A 19737-nucleotide genomic window follows, 5' to 3' on the forward strand; every position below is an offset into this window, starting at 1 on the left:
GAGCAACCTTGTTCAACTGGAAACACACAAAAGAAACAGGTCAAGCTTTCTTTATCACTTCATTCCTCATCTACGAATCTCAATATTGATTAATATATAAGGCGCACCGGATTATAAGGCGCACCGTCAGCTTTTTAAAAAAATTAAGGCTTTTAGCTGCGCCTTATAGTGCGGAAAATGCGGTAATTTAAAATATTCGTGTGTGTTTGGTCCCTTTAGGGCAATTTGGTGGTGAAAAGTGAGTATTTTTTATTGCTGTGAGAGAGTAAGGTTTCCGATGTAGTGTTTGCATAGCTATGTTTCAGAACAGCGTGTTTGACTTCGCCGGTGGTCTGACACAGTTGTTGCCTCGGATCCATTAAACTTTTAACACCCCGAAGACGTCCCTCGCAGCTCGCCGCGCTTTTATTAAAACGCAGCGTCAGTTAGCCTCGGAAGCCCCCCCCCCCAAAAAAAAAATCTTCCCGAGCCACGGCGACCACTTGAACTCTTTGCTCCTCGCGGCTTCTTAAAGAGTCTTCGGGTTTTTACGTCGGCGAGAAATGCGGAAAAACGCCAAGCGCGCGCCGCTGTTTGTGTAATGTCGCGTTAACTCGCTCAGCCATTCAGGCGTACCCGAGGCCGCTCGCTCGCTCGCTCGCTCGCTAGGATGGGAGCGTTGAATTTTTTAAAACTTGCGCTCGCCTGGCTGAGCAGCCCCCCCGTGCTTTTTGCGTCACCCGGCGTAATTGCTAATCCCGGTCACCCCCCCCCCCCCTCCCCCCCTCCCAAGCCGTCGAGGCGGTACGGCGATGGTGTCTGTTTTAAGTGATGTTTTGATCGGTGCCTAGTCGAGCGAGGTAACTCTACTCCCAGGACAGAAACACAAGTTTTTTTTTGGGGGGGGGGCGGCTTCATTGGGATGACAGCAGCCCATCTCGGCGGCATCTTCTCAACGTCCCTCGGAAAGAGTTTGGCTGGCACTTTCACTTGTTTTTCTTGAAGACTTGCTAGAAAGCACGTCATGCCCAAAAGAAAAACGTTTGACAGCGTACCACAGCGTCTCTGTTTGATGGCTTCCACGGCGGCCATGAAAGATTAATGCGGCGGAGAAACACCTGCAGCGAGTTCCTCAACGACAAGCGGGAGAAAAAAAAAAATCAAGTCGGCGGTTGAATGGCGTGGCTAACTCCAGTGAAAATCTGGCCTTTTTGCTAGTTGGTCCCCATAAGGACGGTGCTAATTGATTTATGAAGACAGTCGATTGACTGTGTCGTCTGCAATAGAAATTCATTGATTGATTGCTGGTTAATGGCGTCTGGAAGCAGAATGGAGAAAAAAAAAAAGCCATCTTTCTCACACTGATATGGTTGCTAGCTTTATCCGTTAATGACTGTTAATATATCAAACATTGTTGAACTGTACGTGTTCTATGATCTCAGGTTTCTTTAGGGCAGTGCTTTTTAACTATATTTTTGCCAAGCCCCTCCGCAGGAAAAAGAAAACTTTTCGCGCACCCCCCCACTCGACGCACTGATTATGAATCCGATTGTTATCTATAAAAAATTGTATTATACCTAAACCTGTATCCTTTTTTTTACACGAGCAAAAGAAAAAAGCAATATAAATCGACTTTCAACAACTTGTAATTATTTTTTACAGCGTTTATATGGTTACAGCTTAGTCTAAAACAGAAAAAAAATAATAGAAAATAAAGTTCCTGAAACTAAATATAAGACAAATCTTATTTGATTGTATTTTGGGGGTTTTATTTTATTTTTGTTATTTTTATTATATTATTAGTTATTATTTTTTACATCGTATATTTCTTTTTTTAATATTATTTGTATTATTCATTGTATTTATTATAATTTATAGTATAGTAAGTATTTTCCCTGAGGTCATCCCCGCCCCTCCTAGCATCTCACTAGGAATCTTGGGACCCATGGCTAACCCTTTTAACTTTGAATTAAGTAGTAAAATGCACTATAAATACGGTTTTGTAACCGCTCACAATCCAACAAAGCTTCACCGTTCGGCCATTTTTGAAACAAGTGAGGCCGACCAATCGCAGACCAGCATCTCCGTGAGGGGACGCCGACCAATAGCAGACCAGCATTGCAGTCCCGCGTTGCACAGAAGCAGTTAGACGGCAATAGTAAATAAGTTCAATTACGCCAGCAGATGGAGGCAAAACAACACAAATACAGCCAAGCCCCTAGGGTCATGACAGTTGTTTTGGTCGCATAACCGGGAAAATGTCACAAAGAAGGGATGAAAATACTCAGCAGTCCACGTCGCAACATGAAAATAACGTAAATCAGGGACGTTGTAACACGGGGGTCCAATGTACTTGTTTAATCACCCCAGTATTTTCAGCAGCATTCGTCAAGTTTACAACTTGACGTAGATGTCAACGGCACGCTAAATAAAATACCTCGGTACTTATTTCACCTGAGTCGTTACTGTCAACACGGAGTTGTGAACAGCAGCGCAAAGTCATCAAGCGTCCACGTTCATACACTCCATCTTCTAATGAAATCTTCCTCGGACATGCCTCAATTAGCGCGCCTCCAGATAAGGCGCCTTTACCAAGTCTGACCTCTAAAAGCGGGACGCTACGTAGCCTCGTGCTAGCTAACTGGAATCACGGGTTGGGAAAATGTTCGCTGGGCATGAGACCGTTTAATGTAACATTGTGCTGCGTGAATACCCAGAAAATTAGCCGTGAAATGATTATTAATCTTTGCCAGTAAGAGGCATGCGCCTATCCCGCAATCTTTATACGCTGCGTTGTCAGCTCGGAGTGTCGTAAAGGCCTGACATTTACGAAAAAATCATGCCGTGATGGAGATTGACACTGAAGGCCTTCCTAAGATTTTCTCTGTTATGGTTGAAATTAGAGTCGGGTTTTTTTTTTTTTTAAAAAAGGTTTTTTTTCTATCTTCCCTCCAACGAATGTGATTTCCGATTATAATAGGTTGTTTTCCCCTTACAAGATAACAAAATGCCAGTGAGATTATTTCAATCTTCTTTTTATTTTATTTTATGGAATTTGCCTTACTTCACAGCTGTCTCACATTTCCCATGACAGCGTAATACGTCCCAATTTTATCGTGTTGATGGGTGAACATTCCTTCAAAAATAATACACGGTACAACACAAAATAAATATGAAGTTCATGGAGGATTTACGCCAATTTAATGGGAGCCCTGAGCTTTTTTTTCTGCAGGATGGGAAACGACAACACCCAAAGTGTGTTGGTTCCATTGTTTTGATTTTGTCGTGCTCATTATTTGTCATTTTTGCGGTCATTTATAATGGTCAAAAGCGTCAGAAATTGTCTAAATTCTAACTTACTTATTTCTCTAAAATCCTGAAAATTCTTGTATGTTTAGGACTTAAAAAAAAATAAAAACGTGTCCCTCATAAAGGCCGTTTCTGCATATGGCCATTCAATGATAAAAACCGAGTACCGTATTTTCCGCACTATAAGGCGCAGCTAAAAGCCTTCATTTTTTTTTTTTAACAAAACTGATGGTGCGCCTTATAATCAGGTGAGCCTTATATATGGATCAATATTGCGATTGGGATTTGTAGGTGGGGAACGAAGTGATAAAGTAAGCTTTACCCGTTTCTTTTGTGTGTTTACAGTTGAACAAGTTGCTCGTATTGACATTGACTTATTCCGCTATTGAGAGTTTCGAGTTATTATTTGACTTATTATTCCTATTACCTTGAGTGTCACTATATTGTGATTGCGCCGGAGGAAAAGTTCCCCGATATAAATGTTGCACTACATGTTAGACCTTGCTGTTAAAAGATAAACTGAAATACTAATACAATAAAACAAGATTTATTCATTTTGGGAGCGAATGCTTTGTAATCTACTAATAAAGTTTGACTGCTTCTACTGTTGCGCCTTATAATACGGTGCTCCTCATATATGGAAAAAGTTTTCAAACACCTTATCAATCATAATTTCAAACAGCACTCCTGTTTATTGCCCGTTAAAAGCTGCAAAAAAGTTGTGCGCTCTTCGCTGGGCCTTTTCCCCAATAGATTTTCCAGACGTCTTTTTTGCGATATTCCGCGGGTGAACTTTTTGTTTTCAAGTGACTGAAACGAATCGAAGAGAACGCGGTCAGTTTTTAATATAAAAGGCTTTTCTAGAAGAAAATATCTTATAATACTTAAAAGAGAAATAATTCGGGTGCGGCTCAGTAACGGTTGATCCACGGACCGGCGCCGGGCCGCAAACTGGTCGGGGACCCCGATCTAATGCGCACCTTCACGCCTTTTGGCCGTTTCTGTTTGTTAAGCCAGCGTTATATCCCGCAAAGTCCCGTTCGGCGTTCCACGGCCGCCGTCACATCGTTTGTTAGCTTCCTGGCGCAGACGAGATATTTGGATCCGGCCCAGCGCGCGCGTTAGCGCCCGGTAAGCAGAAAACGACGCCACGCTGCGATTGTACAAGTCGCGATCAAAGCCCGGCGCCGCGTATTGTACGCGGCGCGCTGAATGTGTCGCGCGCCTCAGATCATTTTCCTTTTCCTTGGCTCGCCTTTTTTTTGTGAAAGGACAGGTGGGTGTGAGACATCCCGCGCATAGATATCAAACGTGAGGAGCCGGGTTTTCAGCCGATATTAAAAGATGATTGTGCGTGGGCCCCAGCCGAAAGAACGTAAACCCCCGGAATCAGCCGGGATAAGAAAACAGCGCAAACAAGAAGAAAAGGGAAAAAGGAGGGGGAGACGGAAGGAACATTTTTGGCATATACATTGTTGAAATAGTTGATGTGATTTGTGCTTAAAAAGGCTTTTTGTTGTCGACACTTGTTTTATTTCTCGGCGGTTTCGATGTGACGAATCAACTGGCTTTTTACCTTTTTTTTTTTTCCCGTGAAACAATTCAACGCACTCCAAATTTTTTTTTATAATCATCTTAGTGAGTCACAATGCCAACATTGGCGTTGTGTAACTTTAAATGGAGTCAACCCTAAAGTCTACACGGCGTCAAATGCTACCTTTTTTTGTGATAAGAAAAAAACAAAACTATAACCTGTGTTGAAAACTTTTTCCAACATTGTGACCCAGAAATTTATACAACTACAATGATTTTTTAAAAAATATTTTTAGAAGGCGAAGCGGAAAAAAACAACTTAGATAATAGGGTTGCATAAGTGTGTTCACCTCATAACTGGAGACGTTCAGAATTAAGATTCAAACTCATTAAATGGGAATCGCCACACATCTTCCACCATTTAATATGCCTCTGAGTAACCACAAATACAGTTGAGATGTTCTAATAGGTTTATCTTGACATTTATTTATTTTTTTTTCAACTTCACATTGCTCTAGTCCAGTGGCGGGCAAAATTTTCGACTCGAGGGCCGCAAAGGCTTCTAAAATTAGACGAAAGGGGCCGACCAAGAACAGAGTATTTTGATAATTCGCCTCATAAGAGAAAAACATCTGGGATATTTAGAAAACATCAACATTTCAATAGAAAATCAACAAAACAGTGATTTTCAAGTCAACTTTTTATTGAAAAGACTCCCACTACAACTGAAAATTAAATGAAGAAAATACAGCTTTGTTTATTGCTAACCGTTACGATATTTTGAAGCACGGGCAGTTCCGCTATCTTTCAGGATATTAACTCTCTCGGTGCCAAGGGGTATCGGAAAATACGGCATTTTCAGTCATCTTCCAAGGCCGACAAAATATTGTCAACATCGGCGGTGTCGTAAAATAATTGATTTCCATTCCTTACTTAGAATTACATGTAGGTAGCATGTCGTAGTGACAACACTGCCATCCAATGGTCACAGTTATCACTACAGTGCTCAAGTGGTTTAATATTAGATAAGCGCTAGTCAAGGGTGTCAGATACCCTCCTTAAAAAACGTATTTAAAATTTTTTATTATTTTCACTACTATTTTAAAAGACGAGAATTCTCGTATATGGCACTAAAGAGTTGATCTTAACACTCTTTTCCCGATTGATTTGTTCATGTTCGGCGGGCCAGATTAAAAAGCATACCTGCTCTAGTTACATAGTTAGCTAGCTAGTTAGTTAATTAGTTAGCTAGAGTTACTTTACAGTTTCTTAGTTTAAAATCTGAAAAGTTTGACTCTGGTTGTGTTCAAAATTGACCACTTTTGTCACATTTAATTAACCCCTGTGGCATTATGTTACAAATAATGGAAATTCTTTTGATTCTTTTTATGATATCATAAAAGAATCAATGGGTAAAAACACTAGGGAGCTGAAATTTCCAACAGATGATTAAAACGTAAAATTTCAAAATGCAACCATCCCAACATTTCGATGCGATTGCAGCTGGACGTGCGAGATTTCGTGCGCGAAAATAGTCATTGTCCAAATTTTGGACCATATGAAAGCATCATAATCAACATTTTTAGGATGCCTTTTAATAGGATTTATGACATTGACTTTTCTGCGATTTTTCTGCATTCCGTTGAGCGGCAGTCAAACTATGTCAGCAAACAGAAAATTCTTTGTGCCACTGAACAATTTGAGAGGAAAAATAATATCCATAAATAACTTTAATTATTATGCCTTTAAAAACATTTACAAAATTAGGGGAAAAAAAATGCAATGTGTGTAGTTTGCAAAGTGCGCGCAAAACTTTATTTTCACTGTCCATTTTCGCAGCCTTACCCAAAGTTCGATTCAGGATTATTACAAAGAAGATTTGGGAGAAGTGCATGAAAACTCTTAACAGCGGCAGTTACAGCAGCGTTGCAGCATTTTTCAATGTTTTTATTTCATTATTTTTTCCCTCTTGTTGTTGTTTTGTGGAGTGCGCTTTTGTCTCATTTGATTTGTGGGCTTTGTAGCAGGAGAAAAAGAGCAACAAAAGGTTTGGCGCTTCAAAGTCATTTTGATAGTTATCTTGTTCCAGGCTTTTGGACACATTAAAAGGTGTCAAGATCACAGGATCGCGGATCGCTTCCACTCCTCTCACCCACTGACTCAATAGTTAAAAAAGTTCACTTAGGTCTCGCGCCTTCCTAATTACTCGGAGTTGGGGGGGCTTGAGCCAAACATGCTCTTTTTTTTTTGTCATATGGGCTATTTACTTTTTTACTGTAGTCACTTTATTGTATTGTTACTGTTTTTGGAGCGCAGTTTTGTTCTCCAAAAAAAAAAAGTTGAATTTTGTCATTGTAAATGTGATGCTTTTTCACCAAAAAAACAACAACAAAAAAACTGTAGTCACTTTATTGTATTGTTACTGTTTTTGGAGCGCAGTTTTGTTCTCCAAAAAAAAAAAGTTGAATTTTGTCATTGTAAATGTGATGCTTTTTCACCAAAAAAACAACAACAAAAAAACTGTAGTCACTTTATTGTATTGTTACTGTTTTTGGAGCGCAGTTTTTTTCTCCAAAAAAAAAAAAAGTTGAATTTTGTCATTGTAAATGTGATGCTTTTTCACCAAAAAAACAACGACAAAAAAACTGTAGTCACTTTATTGTATTGTTACTATTTTTGGAGCGCAGTTTTTTTCTCCAAAAAAAAAAAAGTTGAATTTTGTCATTGTAAATGTGATGCTTTTTCACCCAAAAAACAACAACAAAAAAAACAGGCATATGTCGCGAAAGTTAAATAAATAAATAAAAAAAATACATGTTTTTGACACGGATTTCCAATTTCAGATTCCTACTAATCTTAAAGTCTCGAATTTGATTTCCCTGGCAGCCAAAAGGTTCAAACTGTAATCAAAGTGTATAAAAAAAGGCATTAAGTGATGATGTGCACCATTAAAAGATGAATTTAGAGTTTTTTTTCAAAAGTAGGGATTTCATCTTGACAACATTCCAATTGCTCTAAATTTGTCAATTCTTATCTGAATTTTACAGGAAATAAAGTGTAGAATCAGAGCATTTCCTCAATTTTAATTTGGGGAGAAATAAGCTTGAAATATACAGTTTTATTCTTGCAAGATTAGGACTCTTTGAGAATATAAATATTTCTGGAAGATAGATGTTATTTATGAATTTGCTGTTTTAATGTAAATGTTTTCTCAGAAGAAATCTGTGTATTACGTGTTGCATGACTATTTTCACATTTAGAGTTTTACCCAAAGGAAAGAAAAATGTCTTTTTTCCTTTAAAATATACAATTTTTTTTCTTGAAATCATGCATCTTGATTCATATAACAGTTTTACTTTTTTGTTAAATTTATCAAAATGACCTCAAGTAACTCTGTATTACTGCGTTCGCTTCTGGACTGGCTACAAGGTTTGTAGCTACAGAGTACTTGAACGCATCTCAGAGGGTGAAATGGGGTTTCTGCAGGTATCAGCAAATCCAATGCAGGGACAGGAACAGTAAATGGACTTCTTTTCAAATCAAGAACAAACAAATTGGAACCTGAAGCAACCTATCACTAAATAGTGTTGTTCGAAACGTTAGCAAAAAGTTTGAGTGTTTGTTTTTGTCTGCTCCACAGAATCATGTGGAACGCAGGCAACAGTGGCGACGGTGGTCATGTGGCCGCCAGGATGGAGACCACGCCGTCGCCGGGCAGCGCCAGCATCTCTGTGTCGCAGCAGCAAGCACCCAAAAAGTTTGCCCCGGTGGTGGCGCCCAAGCCCAAATTCAACCCGTACAAGAACACAACTGACCCGAGCCTATCCGATCCAGCAGGTAAATTTCACGCAGTGAGGAATTTTGGGAAAAAAAATGTCGACACCAATTTCACCGTCTCAAGTACCTACGCCCACAATTGACTTGGTGTGGGGTCATTTTCGGTTCAAAGCAGCCACTTTGGGGTGCTTTCTATTACCTTTCTATACCGTTCGCTGGTGCTAACACCAGCTCGCGTTAGCCAAGGTTTTTACTGCATTATTTTCAGAATAAGAAGCAAGCAGACTCAACCAATGTTCGAGTCCATCATTGTTCACAGAGGAACATGCTAGTGGTTTTCAAGAACAAAGTGGTTCTTTCAGCAGAGCCGGTTGCAAATCTTGAAGCTGCGACACGGTTTGAGCGATTTAAAGGGAACTCTCCGTGAAACTCTCCCCAAGGCTCCCTTGCACCTTCAATTGCTCCTTCTCGCTTTCTCTCTCACTCGCTCGCAAACCACACACAGCTAGCTGCCACAGCAGGCATCATACCCGCAGCAAATATGTATCTTACGGATAACACAGGAAAATATGAAGAAGTTACAGATTGGATTTATTCTGTTTTGCTAAATGTTTACGTTTTCGCCGAGTTGTCGGCGCATCCTATACACGGCAACGTAAATATAAATACAGCGGACCCCCGGGTTACAGCCTCCCTGGCTTACGTTTTTTTCATGTTGCGATGTGGAATACTGAGTTTTTTTCATCCCCTCTTTGAGGTATTTTCCCCGCTTTGCGACAAAAACAACTGTCACGACCCTAGGGCGTTGCCTGTATTTGTGTTGTTTTGTGTCTATCTGCAGGCGTTTTTAGGTAATTGCACTTATTTTCTGTTGCCGCCAATGCCTCCATGCAAGGCGTCAATACAACGCTGGTCGGCGATTGGTGGGCGTATCCCCACGGAGATGCTGGTCTGCTGTTGGTCGGCCTCGCTCGTTTCAAAATGGCGGAACGTTAAAGCTTTGTTGTATTGTGAGTGGTTAGAAAAGCGTATTTATAGTGCATTTTAATGCTTAATTCAAAGTTGAATGGGTTAGCCATGATTTTCTAGTGATGTTAAAGAAGAAGTAGAAGATGATTTAGATGGAAACAAAGATGGGGATAATCAAGAAATATGAAGCTAGCCTATCCTAGCCTAACTAGGGAATATGGGCATAACAAGCGCCACTCAAAGGTAAATAAATACATTCTATAGTTTTTATTTATGATGTTTTCTGATCATATACATGTATATTATAGATACGTAGCACTTACTATACTATCTTGGTACCCAAGTTTAATATGTATGACCGATTTTGATGTTTTTACCTAGGGTTCTAAATTAGCTCATTAGCTATTTGCGTTTGGATTACGCGCCGTACGGCGAATTGGCCTTACGAGCCCAACCGCGGAACGGATTCATCTCGTAACACGGGGGCCCGCTGTACCGGAATTTGACCCTAAAACCGAGGCTGCGTCCCATACGCCAGCGCGTCCTATATCCGGGGAATGACCGCGTTGGTTTGGGAAAACGCGAGAGGCTCCTCACCTGTTGTCACATTTCCACTCACGCAAATGTCAAAGTGGCAGTTGCGCAATCGGGTTAGCCGGGCCAATGTGACAAACAAGGCCCGGTGCAATATTAGTCCCGGCGTCCGTAAAGGACACCCCGGATGGCGAGAAGCAATTAAGCGCGCTGGTCGCTTAAAGCAGCCCATTAGGATTCCTTGTCGAGCGAGCGGGCGAGCGGGCGAGCGAGCGAGCGAGCGAGCGGCCTCTCGAAGCTAATTGCTCAATAAAGAGAGTGGAAGCGTCGCGATTAAGGAGCTCTTCCCGCCCGCCGCTTCTTCTCTCAATTAGCGCTCGCAGCTTCAAAGCCCGCTGACGTCAAAATGGACGCCGCCCGCCGCACGCGCGGCGCAGACGGGGAAAACGACGCACCGCGTCTTCTTCCTCTATGTCTCATCGATGAATGGCGGTCGCAAATGTAAACACCATCGCTTACGTAAGGGTGTCCTTTCACATTATTTATGGTTTTTTTTTATTCATATTTACATATCTTTATGCTTGTTATCTTCATCTTTTTGTTTGTTTTGTCTTTCAAGAAAGTCTTTTTGGTCGTTTGATTTTATTTTTTTGGGGGGGGTGTTTTGGGACAGAAAAGAAATTTGAGTCATACAAAAAAATAAAATTAAGAATAATAAATAATCAAATAAAATAAAGTGTGAAAAATATGAATATACAAATAAAACGAGTAAACAATTAAAATATTTTTAACTGATACAAAAAATAAAAGCGTATAAAATGAGTGAAAATGAAGATTTGGAGGTCCACGGCCATTGTTGCGTAGCCACAACAATTTAAAAATGTATACAATTAAAATGTATAAAATGTAATATAAAATAAAGCAAAATAATATTAATAAATACATAATAATAAAATCTTCACACACAGCTTGGCATGGATCAATTTCTTGGTAGCCATAATTTAAAAATGTGTAAAATTAAATATGAAATAAAGGTGAATAATAAATAATCAAATAAAATAATGTGAAAAATATGAATATACAAATAAAACAAGTAAACAATTCAACTATTTCTAACAGTTTATTAATTTAATATAAAAATGAAAGCGAAATAACAGTTTGGCGATGGATCACTTTATTGGACGATGACTGTAAAGAGAACGTATGCATGCGTTGTGTAAAAAAAAGGTATAATTCACATAAAATACATGACTAAAATGTATTTTATTACTCTTTTCCGTGTACATATTTTCAGTATTTCAATATGGAAGTGTCTTTATGCTGATGCTTGACGCGGCATCAATCCGTAACGACAAGTTAAACCCTCAAATCTGCTGTAAGTCATCTTGAGTCGTCGTCTGGCTCTGGCTTCCCTTCCCGCTGCGAATCGGCACAAGTTCTCGGGGAAAAAAAAAAAGATTTGGAGGCGGCGGACCCCGCTAATGGCCTCAGCGATGCCCCCCACCCTTCGGAAGCAGCGAGGCGAGACAAAGGCGGCAGTGAGTCGCGCTGCCAAATTGACTTGTCTCCTAATTGCTATGCTAATCCTCATTTTTACATCAGACGATTGATTAAAAAAAAATAAATAAATAAATAGAAGGGATTAATGCGCTCATAAAGACGTCTTATCTTTTTGACAAGCGTCTGCGGGCGCTTACACGTGCTGTCATTTTTCACGCTCGTGTCTACGCGCTAAAATTGATCCTCAAGATACCCGAAAAATACTGTATTCACTTTTTCGAGTGGTATACATTCACTCAGCGCCTTGTAAATCTCTTACCTACGTTTCTTTGGTAATGAATTGGAATTTCAAGTGTAAACTCTTTGTTATCCTGTTTGGTCTTCTCCAGGCTTCGCTTTAATTCGACTTCCGGGCGCCGCTAATTATAACCGCGGCTCTCCGTGAGAATACTGCCGCTTAAGCTTGATTTCGCCGGATGGGAAGGGATAACACTACAGTTATTGTATAAGGTTTAATCATTTAAGACTTAAGTAAATATGTGTACATGTATACTATATATATATATATATATATATATATATATATATATATATATATATGTATATATATATATATATATATATATATGTAACCCCCATAGTATATTAAGAATACTGCAAAATAATTGAAAATAAATACAAGTATTGCTAGATCTTGGATTGTTAAATCCATTTTTATGATGCATTTTATAATCCATTTTTGATTATTGTTACCAACGGCGGCATGAAATGACACTTGAGTGAATGAGAGAATCACAGATCTCGCATAAAACGCAAAATATCCGACGAGCACTTCCGGTTGAGCAGATTTGTTAAAAATCAACTTTTGATACACGTAAAAAAGTGGGATTGAAAAAAAATATCGGCTAAAAATAACCCATAACCTCGCTGATAGTTCATGCTGAAAATGGAAGTCAGTCTGAGTGTGAATTGTGAAATCTGTGTTTTATGAATTGAAATTGTTCATATTGTGTGAAAAACGAACATTTTTTGTTCAAAATAAAAAGGCAATGTTACGCAAACTAAAAGACAAATACATAATACAATAAATAAGACAAGCTACGGCGTTTTTATTTTGTTTATTTATTTTTTTTCAATTTTTGGAGCGCACATAATTATACTTACATGATCTGTTTTAGTCTGGAGAGGCGTTCAAAAAAATTGAAGAAAAGGAAATCTGAGCGGCGAGACACACACAGAAGAAGAAGATGACATTTTAGTCCTCTCAAGTGCAGAGGAAACAGGAAGATTTTTGGGCTACTTCGGAGATGTGGAAAAGCCACAAAAAAAAAAAACGAATTCCCTCAGGAGGAAAAATTGAGACGGGGAACAATAGGCGGATTATTTTATTGTAGTAGAGAAAAAAAAAAAACAAACGCTGGCAGAAAAGGTGAGCGCTTTTCAAAGAGCACTTAGACTACTTATCGGAATATTTGAGACGGGTTGAAACAAATGACGGCTGTGAAATGTTCGCTATGCGCGTCGACTGTGTGTGTGTCCGCGTGTGTGTGCGCGCGTGTGTGCGCGCGGAGAGAGAATGAGTCACAACGCCAAGCAGTCGGCCGTCGTGCTGGGAAAATGCAGTCAAATGAGATATTTGAAGTCTTATTTAAGTGTTTATCCAATAAACGGCTCTTATTGAAAATGATTAGAACTTCCTGTTTCGTGGCGAATCTTCGTGCTTTGCCATCATGATCAAATCTGAAATGTTTCAATCACTATTTAGCATCACCAAGCTATGTTGTATATCAATTTGGTCGCTATTTGAAAATATTACCGTATTTTCCGCACTATAAGGCGCAGCTAAAAGCCTTAATTTTTTTTAAAAAAAAGCTGATGGTGCGCCTTATAATCAGGTGCGCCTTATATATGGATCAATATTGCGATTGGGAATGAAGTGATAAAGTAAGCTTTATCTTTTTTATTTTGTGTGTTTCCACTCGAACAAGGTTGCTCATATTGACATTGACCTTTTATGCCATTTAGCGTTTAGAGTTACTGAGTTATTATTTTTATTACTTTGAGTATTACTATATTGTGATTGAAAAAGATTTAAAATATGTCATTAATTGAGGGTGCGCTTTATAATCCGGTGCGCTTTACATATGGGAAAAGTTTGAAAATATGTCATTAATTGAGGGTGCGCCTTATAATCCGGTGCGCCTTATAAATGGAAAAAGTTTTGAAATATGTCATTAATTGGGGTGGGCCTTATAATCCGGTGCGCCTTATATATGGAAAAAGTTTGAAAATATGTCATTAACTGGGGGTGTGCCTTATAATCTGGTGCACCTTATATAGGGAAAAAGTTTTAAAATATGTCATTGACTGAGGGTGCGCCTTATAATCCGGTGCGCCTTATATATGGAAATAGTTTTAGAATATGTCATTAATTGAGGTCCGCCTTATAATGCGGTGCGCCTTATATATGGAAAAACTTTTAAAATATGTCATTAATTGAGGGTGCGCCTTATAATCCGGTGCGCCTTATAGTGCAGAAAGTACGGTACATTAAAATTGCTACTGTAAACCAAAATTTCAGATTTTCTGACTCCATTTTTTTCATACTACCAGAAAGATTAGATTCCGTTCTTTACTTTGAAAAAGAAAGTAAGGTTCTACAATATTCCGAACTTTAGTAATCACTGTTTGAAAATAGGTCATTTGAGTGACACCAAGCTATTTTGGACAAAAGGAGAAAAATCCTCGCACCTATATATTTTTTTTTTAGGTAGCATCCAAAACATGTCAATAGTCCTTCCCTTCGATAAAACATGAAGAAAAACAAAAATGTCTTTTTGGTGCCAAAAAAGAGTACGTGAAGAACTAAAATTACAACAGTGCTGGACTGGCAAATAATTTTGACTCTTTCCGTGCCATTGATGTCATAAAAATAATCATGAATAAAATCCTTGCCGTTTTTTTCTTTTTCTTTTCCAATAAAACTTGGCACTAAATGAGTAAAAAAGAGGAGCGCTGAATCTATCCATTCATTAAAAAGTATTTTACATGACGAAAATTCTCGTCCATGGCACTGAAAGAGTGTCTTTTCATACATGGCTTCCTGAGACTTTTTCATGGGCCAACTCATGATGGAAATACCTACCAAATTTCACGTTAAGTGAAACTAGCACTGGAGCCTTAACTCATTGAATACCAGGGACGTATTTTTACGTTTTTTTTTTTTTTTAAGAGTCCAGGCATTCAATTCCAGATACTGAAGTATCGATTCAATACTTAAGTATCTGGAAAGAATATCCGTAATGTTCTGAGTTAATACTTAGGTATCTGGGATTTAACGCCTGAACGCTTAAATGAGTGAAAATAACGTTCCCGGCATTGAATGAGGTCATGGCAAATTTCTTGTTTTTTTTTTTTTTTTGAAATTTCTTAAGATTTTTTTGATTTTTTGAGGAGGACCAGACCGACTTGATGGACACGCTAGCAATTTTCCACCTCGCTGACTGACGTTCTCGCTCAACATCTTTTCGTCCCCATGAAGCCCGTTTTTTGTTTTAGTTCCGCTTTTCACTTTAAACACTTTCTTTTTTTTTTCAAATCGGTTTCTCATGTGAACCGGTTGTCATCAGACGGCATCGGCGGGCATAAAAAGTGCAGTCACGAGGCAAAGAAACATCAAGGGGCTCGCGCTAAAACACACAAAATAAAGTAGCTATTGATGTGCGAGCCGGCGGGCGCCAAGGAGCCGTCTCCACGGGCCTGCCGGGACCGCTCGCTGGTGGACTTCCTGTCAATCCTCCCGGCGGGGCGCGGCGGGGACGGCGACCGAACAAGTCGCTCGTCAGGCTCGCCTCCGAGCGGGAACCGAAAAGCGCTTATGCAAACGCTTAACCGCGCCGAGCAATTAGGAAGTTTGCTCGCGACTGGTAGCGAGTTCCATAGGAAAAGCAACTCGTCAGATGTTTTCGAAACTTTTTTTTTTTTATTGACTGTGCTGATCAGCGCCGCGACACGTGGCGCCGTCGGTCGCTTCCTGTCAACAAATCCGTTTAGCTCGGGGGGGGTGCTAATTGTTTTGAAAAAGACGACCTTGTGATGGCTCCTTCTTTGTCACATGCGCGTCGAACAATAAAAATCTGTTTTGGCTTTTGATAAAGGCTTTTTGTTCGGCTCCTTTTGGAAGAAAACCTAATAAAGATCCATTATTCGGCTCCTGATTTGTGGCCCTTCGAATTTTTGGGCTCGGGGACCCTTAAAGGACCTTTTCATAATCCTGACGCCAGTTGAATTCCGACCGTGCGATCCCCTAAAAGCCGTGGAAATTATTGTTGCCTTTTCCCTGAGAAAAATAATAGCATTGTAAGAACAAAAATGGAGGAAAGATGCTGTGGATGAAACGTTACAACAATAAAATCATACACAATACTTATATATATATTTATTAGTGAATTATTTTAGAACACAGTCGTAGTATTTCAGAAAAAAAATAGTAATTTAATGATATAAGATTATGATTTAATTTCACTAAGGTCAGTTTCATATTTATATATATATATATATATATATATATATATATATATATATATATATATATATATATATATATATATATATATATAATATATATATATTTATTAGTGAATAATTTTAGAACACAGTTGTAGTATTTCAGAAAAAAATAGTAATTTAATGATATAAGATTATGATTTTTATTTCACAGAGGTCAGTTTCATATATATATATATATATATATATATATATATATATATATATATATATATTAGTGAATTTTTTTAGAATACAGTCGTAGTATTTCAGAAAAAAATGGTAATTTAACAATATAAGATTATAGCTTCATTTCACAGAGAACAGTTTCATATATATATATATATATATATATATATATATATATATATATATATATATATATATATATATATATTATAACTGGAAAAAACTGAAAAAAAACGTTTTTTTAAAATTCAAGGAGAAATAATAGGTACTTTTTTTCAGGAAAATAGTCGTATATTATTCAAAAGAAAAAAAAGGCAAAAATCCTGACAAGAATTATGATGTCTCCCCCGCGGCTTCAGTATAAAACGTTGTTGAAAATGTGGCTTTTTTTCGAGCACAAACAACCTTGCAAACAAATAAAGAACAAAGTCATCTCAAACTAAGTACCGAACAACGCAAGAAGCAAACATAAAAAACAAAAACATTACAATGGGGCCTTGGGAGCGACACTCAATTCCCGCGACACGGCGGACGCACTAGATGTCAGGACGTGTGTCCAATTAGAACCACGCCGCATTATCCGTCTGCAAAATGAATTTGCCAGACCGCCTTGGATAAGCGACACCGACGACATCAATTAAGACGTAATGAAAGTCGGCAAAGTCCCCGAATTGGCACCGCTTCCTGTTCGTGTCCTCCTCCTGTACGATGATGATCCCGCCGTCTTAAATCTCGCTTTAATTTGGACGTCCGACTCCTTATCCCGTCTAAAACATGTGCTCCCCGCCCAAATCCTTTTGGATTAGCGCCGATTGAAGGAGCGCAAATTTGGCTTGTTTCCCTCGCCCCAAAAAGCGCATTTTACATTTTTAATCGGAAAAAACAGACCCCTAACCGTCCATGCTTGTATTTTTTCGGAGCGGCCCCCAGACGGGACACAATGGAGGTCTTTGTATCCCGTACGCGCTGTATCAAATCCCAATCACAACGAAGCGGGACGCAGGCGCTGATTCGTTTTTTTCAGGGCGATATTTGCAAAAAGTGAGTAATTGACCTTCAGCGGGGACCATGCGGCGGATCATGAGGACCTTGATTATTTTGGAAAGAAAATCAGTCCAAACGATGTCCCCGTTATCTTATTGGAAAAGGACACTTTTGACTCATCGGAATCTTTTTTTTTTTTTTTTTATTGCCCTGTGAAACTTGGAGCACTGGGACCCAAACTCTTTTTACATCTTTTGAGTCCAATTCCTATTTGTACCCGATGTATAAAACTGATTGAGTTCTGAAAATTGTCAAAATGTTTCATCAGAAACAAAATGGTCCCCATCCCATTCCCCAGACCACAACCCTATTAAGCAGGCGGACTAGAAGTTAAAGTCACTGTATTTGATTGTTAAATTGTGTTTTCTAAAGTGCCTAGAAGATTTAATAAACAACACATAAGGAAGGAAGACAAGTGACATGGACTTTTAACAGACAGATGTGCATCATCACAGATCTCTCCCGCTCTGATCCACATCTTGTTTGAGCCCTCTTTTATTCATTAGGATTGGTCCTAGTTACAAAGCTATTTGCTGCCCCGAAGGTTTAGGGAAGACATATTGCAGCAATGTAACCATCTGCTTGTGAGAGAGGGGGATGTAGGCGCAAGTTCTCCGACTATCGGTCCATGCAATCGCTGCTAACTTCTTTCCCAGGAACATAATGGCGACCTCATATCGTCCCGTTAGCCCGTTTATTGCTGTTTGCAAGCTAGCATTAATCTAGCAGACACGCTAAACAAAGTTACTGTATGCAGTTAAATGGTTAAATGGTGGTTTATTGTTTTATGCTTAGTTCATAGAAAACTTGAACTGAGGTTGTCAATAAACAGCTCAAAGCAAGCAAACTTGGCCTTCTTTTGGAGAACTTTTGTCCGTCAGCCAAACTACGCTTGTCAGAATAGACGGCATCCATCTCTTTTCCACGCCGTTTTGCTCAAAATATAGCGTTGACTGAGAAATTTTACAACGCAGAGTTCATTCTTTGCTGAAACGAAGTGTAACATGGCAAGCGTTTTATGCTTTTTTTTTCTTTCCCTCCCTAGCCGACTACCCTCCTCCTCCTCCTCCTCCGCCCGCCGCCGATCCGATCCGCCTGCCGCCGTCGTCGGCCGCATCCTTCCCGCCGCCTCCGCCTGCCAACTCGTACGACTATCAGGTGAGAAACGCTCGCTGTCCGCCCCCCCCCTCCTTTTTTTTTTTTCCCTTCTCGTTTCTGTCCGAAGTGTCGGCGAGCGGTAGCGGAGCGCCGCGAGCGTGCCGCGCTCCCGAGTTCACGCGGCGTGCGGCCGTTGGTCTGCGCTGACTCGCAGCCAAGCGTGGATACTTTGCAGCTCGGCTCCACGCCCGCAGCCATGAGCCTGAACTCCGGCGCCCCCCCCTCCCCCCGCGCGCGCACATCCGCAAACACACACATGCAAGAAAACAAACTTTCTCGGCCGTTGAGATGGAAGGCTGACACCTGTTGGTGAAGCTTGGCCATGCCTGATTTGTTAGGGGGAAATCTGTGAATAAACAAGCCCAAAAATAGCAAAAACAAAAGACAATATCTGTCGGGATTTGAGAGTAAACAAGTTAAAGCGCAAAAAGAAGCGAAAGAAAGCGGCGGCAAGGCAACACCTCTCGGTGAAAGGGAGGAGAAACAAAGTGCGTAATTCAATGAGAAGACACAAAGACGACGACGCCAGATTGAACCTGGGGACCGCGGGGGAAAAAAAAAAGAGCACAAAAAGCAAGGACAAAAAGTCTTGGAGCGTGTTTGTGGAAGCCGCTGACAAACCAACAGAAAAGGAAAGGTGAAAAGAAAAGGCGGCAGAAAAAGACTACAAATGTGAAAAACCGGGCCAAGGTAAAGCGTGCACAAAAAAAAAAAAAAAAAGATAACAATGGGTATTTCGCAAGGCAAGCAAGAAACCCCCCAAAGTATTAAAAAGGACAACACAAGCGTCACTTTTTGGAACCTGGTGAAAAAGAAGACATGAATTACAAACGATCACAGAAACATCTGTTTAAACAGGACAAGCGAAAGATGATAGAAAGTACTAACAAGAACACAAAACCTCGCTTTTTGGAACCTAGCAAGGCGACAAAAAGCAATTACAAAACACGACGCTTGATAAACAAGGAGAAAATTCTGAAGAAAACAACAGTTTCAATGCTGAGGGTCTGATGGAAAAATCGAGCACAAAAAGCAACGGCGAAAAACAACAAAAACTACTGGATTTTGTTTGGAGCCCCAAGATTTAAAAAAGAAAAAAAAACATGTAAAACTGAATAACAAAACAAGCAAATACTTTTTGAGGAACCTTGGGATAAACGGGAGAAATAATAAGCACAAAAAAGCCATATAAAAAATATG

General features: G+C 39.6%; 1 protein-coding gene across 2 annotated transcripts in view; it reads left to right on the forward strand.

Moving 5' to 3' along the window:
- The window catches only part of lpp (LIM domain containing preferred translocation partner in lipoma), a 132436-nt gene that overhangs the window by 42309 nt on the left and 70390 nt on the right, over positions 1-19737 (forward strand). For both annotated transcript variants that reach the window (XM_088425120.1, XM_088425122.1), the window contains exons 3-4: positions 8462-8658; positions 18425-18537. In XM_088425120.1, the coding sequence (XP_088281246.1) occupies positions 8466-8658; positions 18425-18537 (306 nt within the window). In that variant the 5' untranslated portion in view covers positions 8462-8465. The remainder of the gene's footprint in view (positions 1-8461; positions 8659-18424; positions 18538-19737) is intronic.

This window comes from Hippichthys cyanospilos, chromosome 10 (genome assembly GCF_059441005.1).
Source record: "Hippichthys cyanospilos isolate Australia breed blue-spotted pipefish chromosome 10, RoL_Hcya_1.0, whole genome shotgun sequence".
Taxonomy (NCBI): Eukaryota; Metazoa; Chordata; class Actinopteri; order Syngnathiformes; family Syngnathidae; genus Hippichthys; species Hippichthys cyanospilos.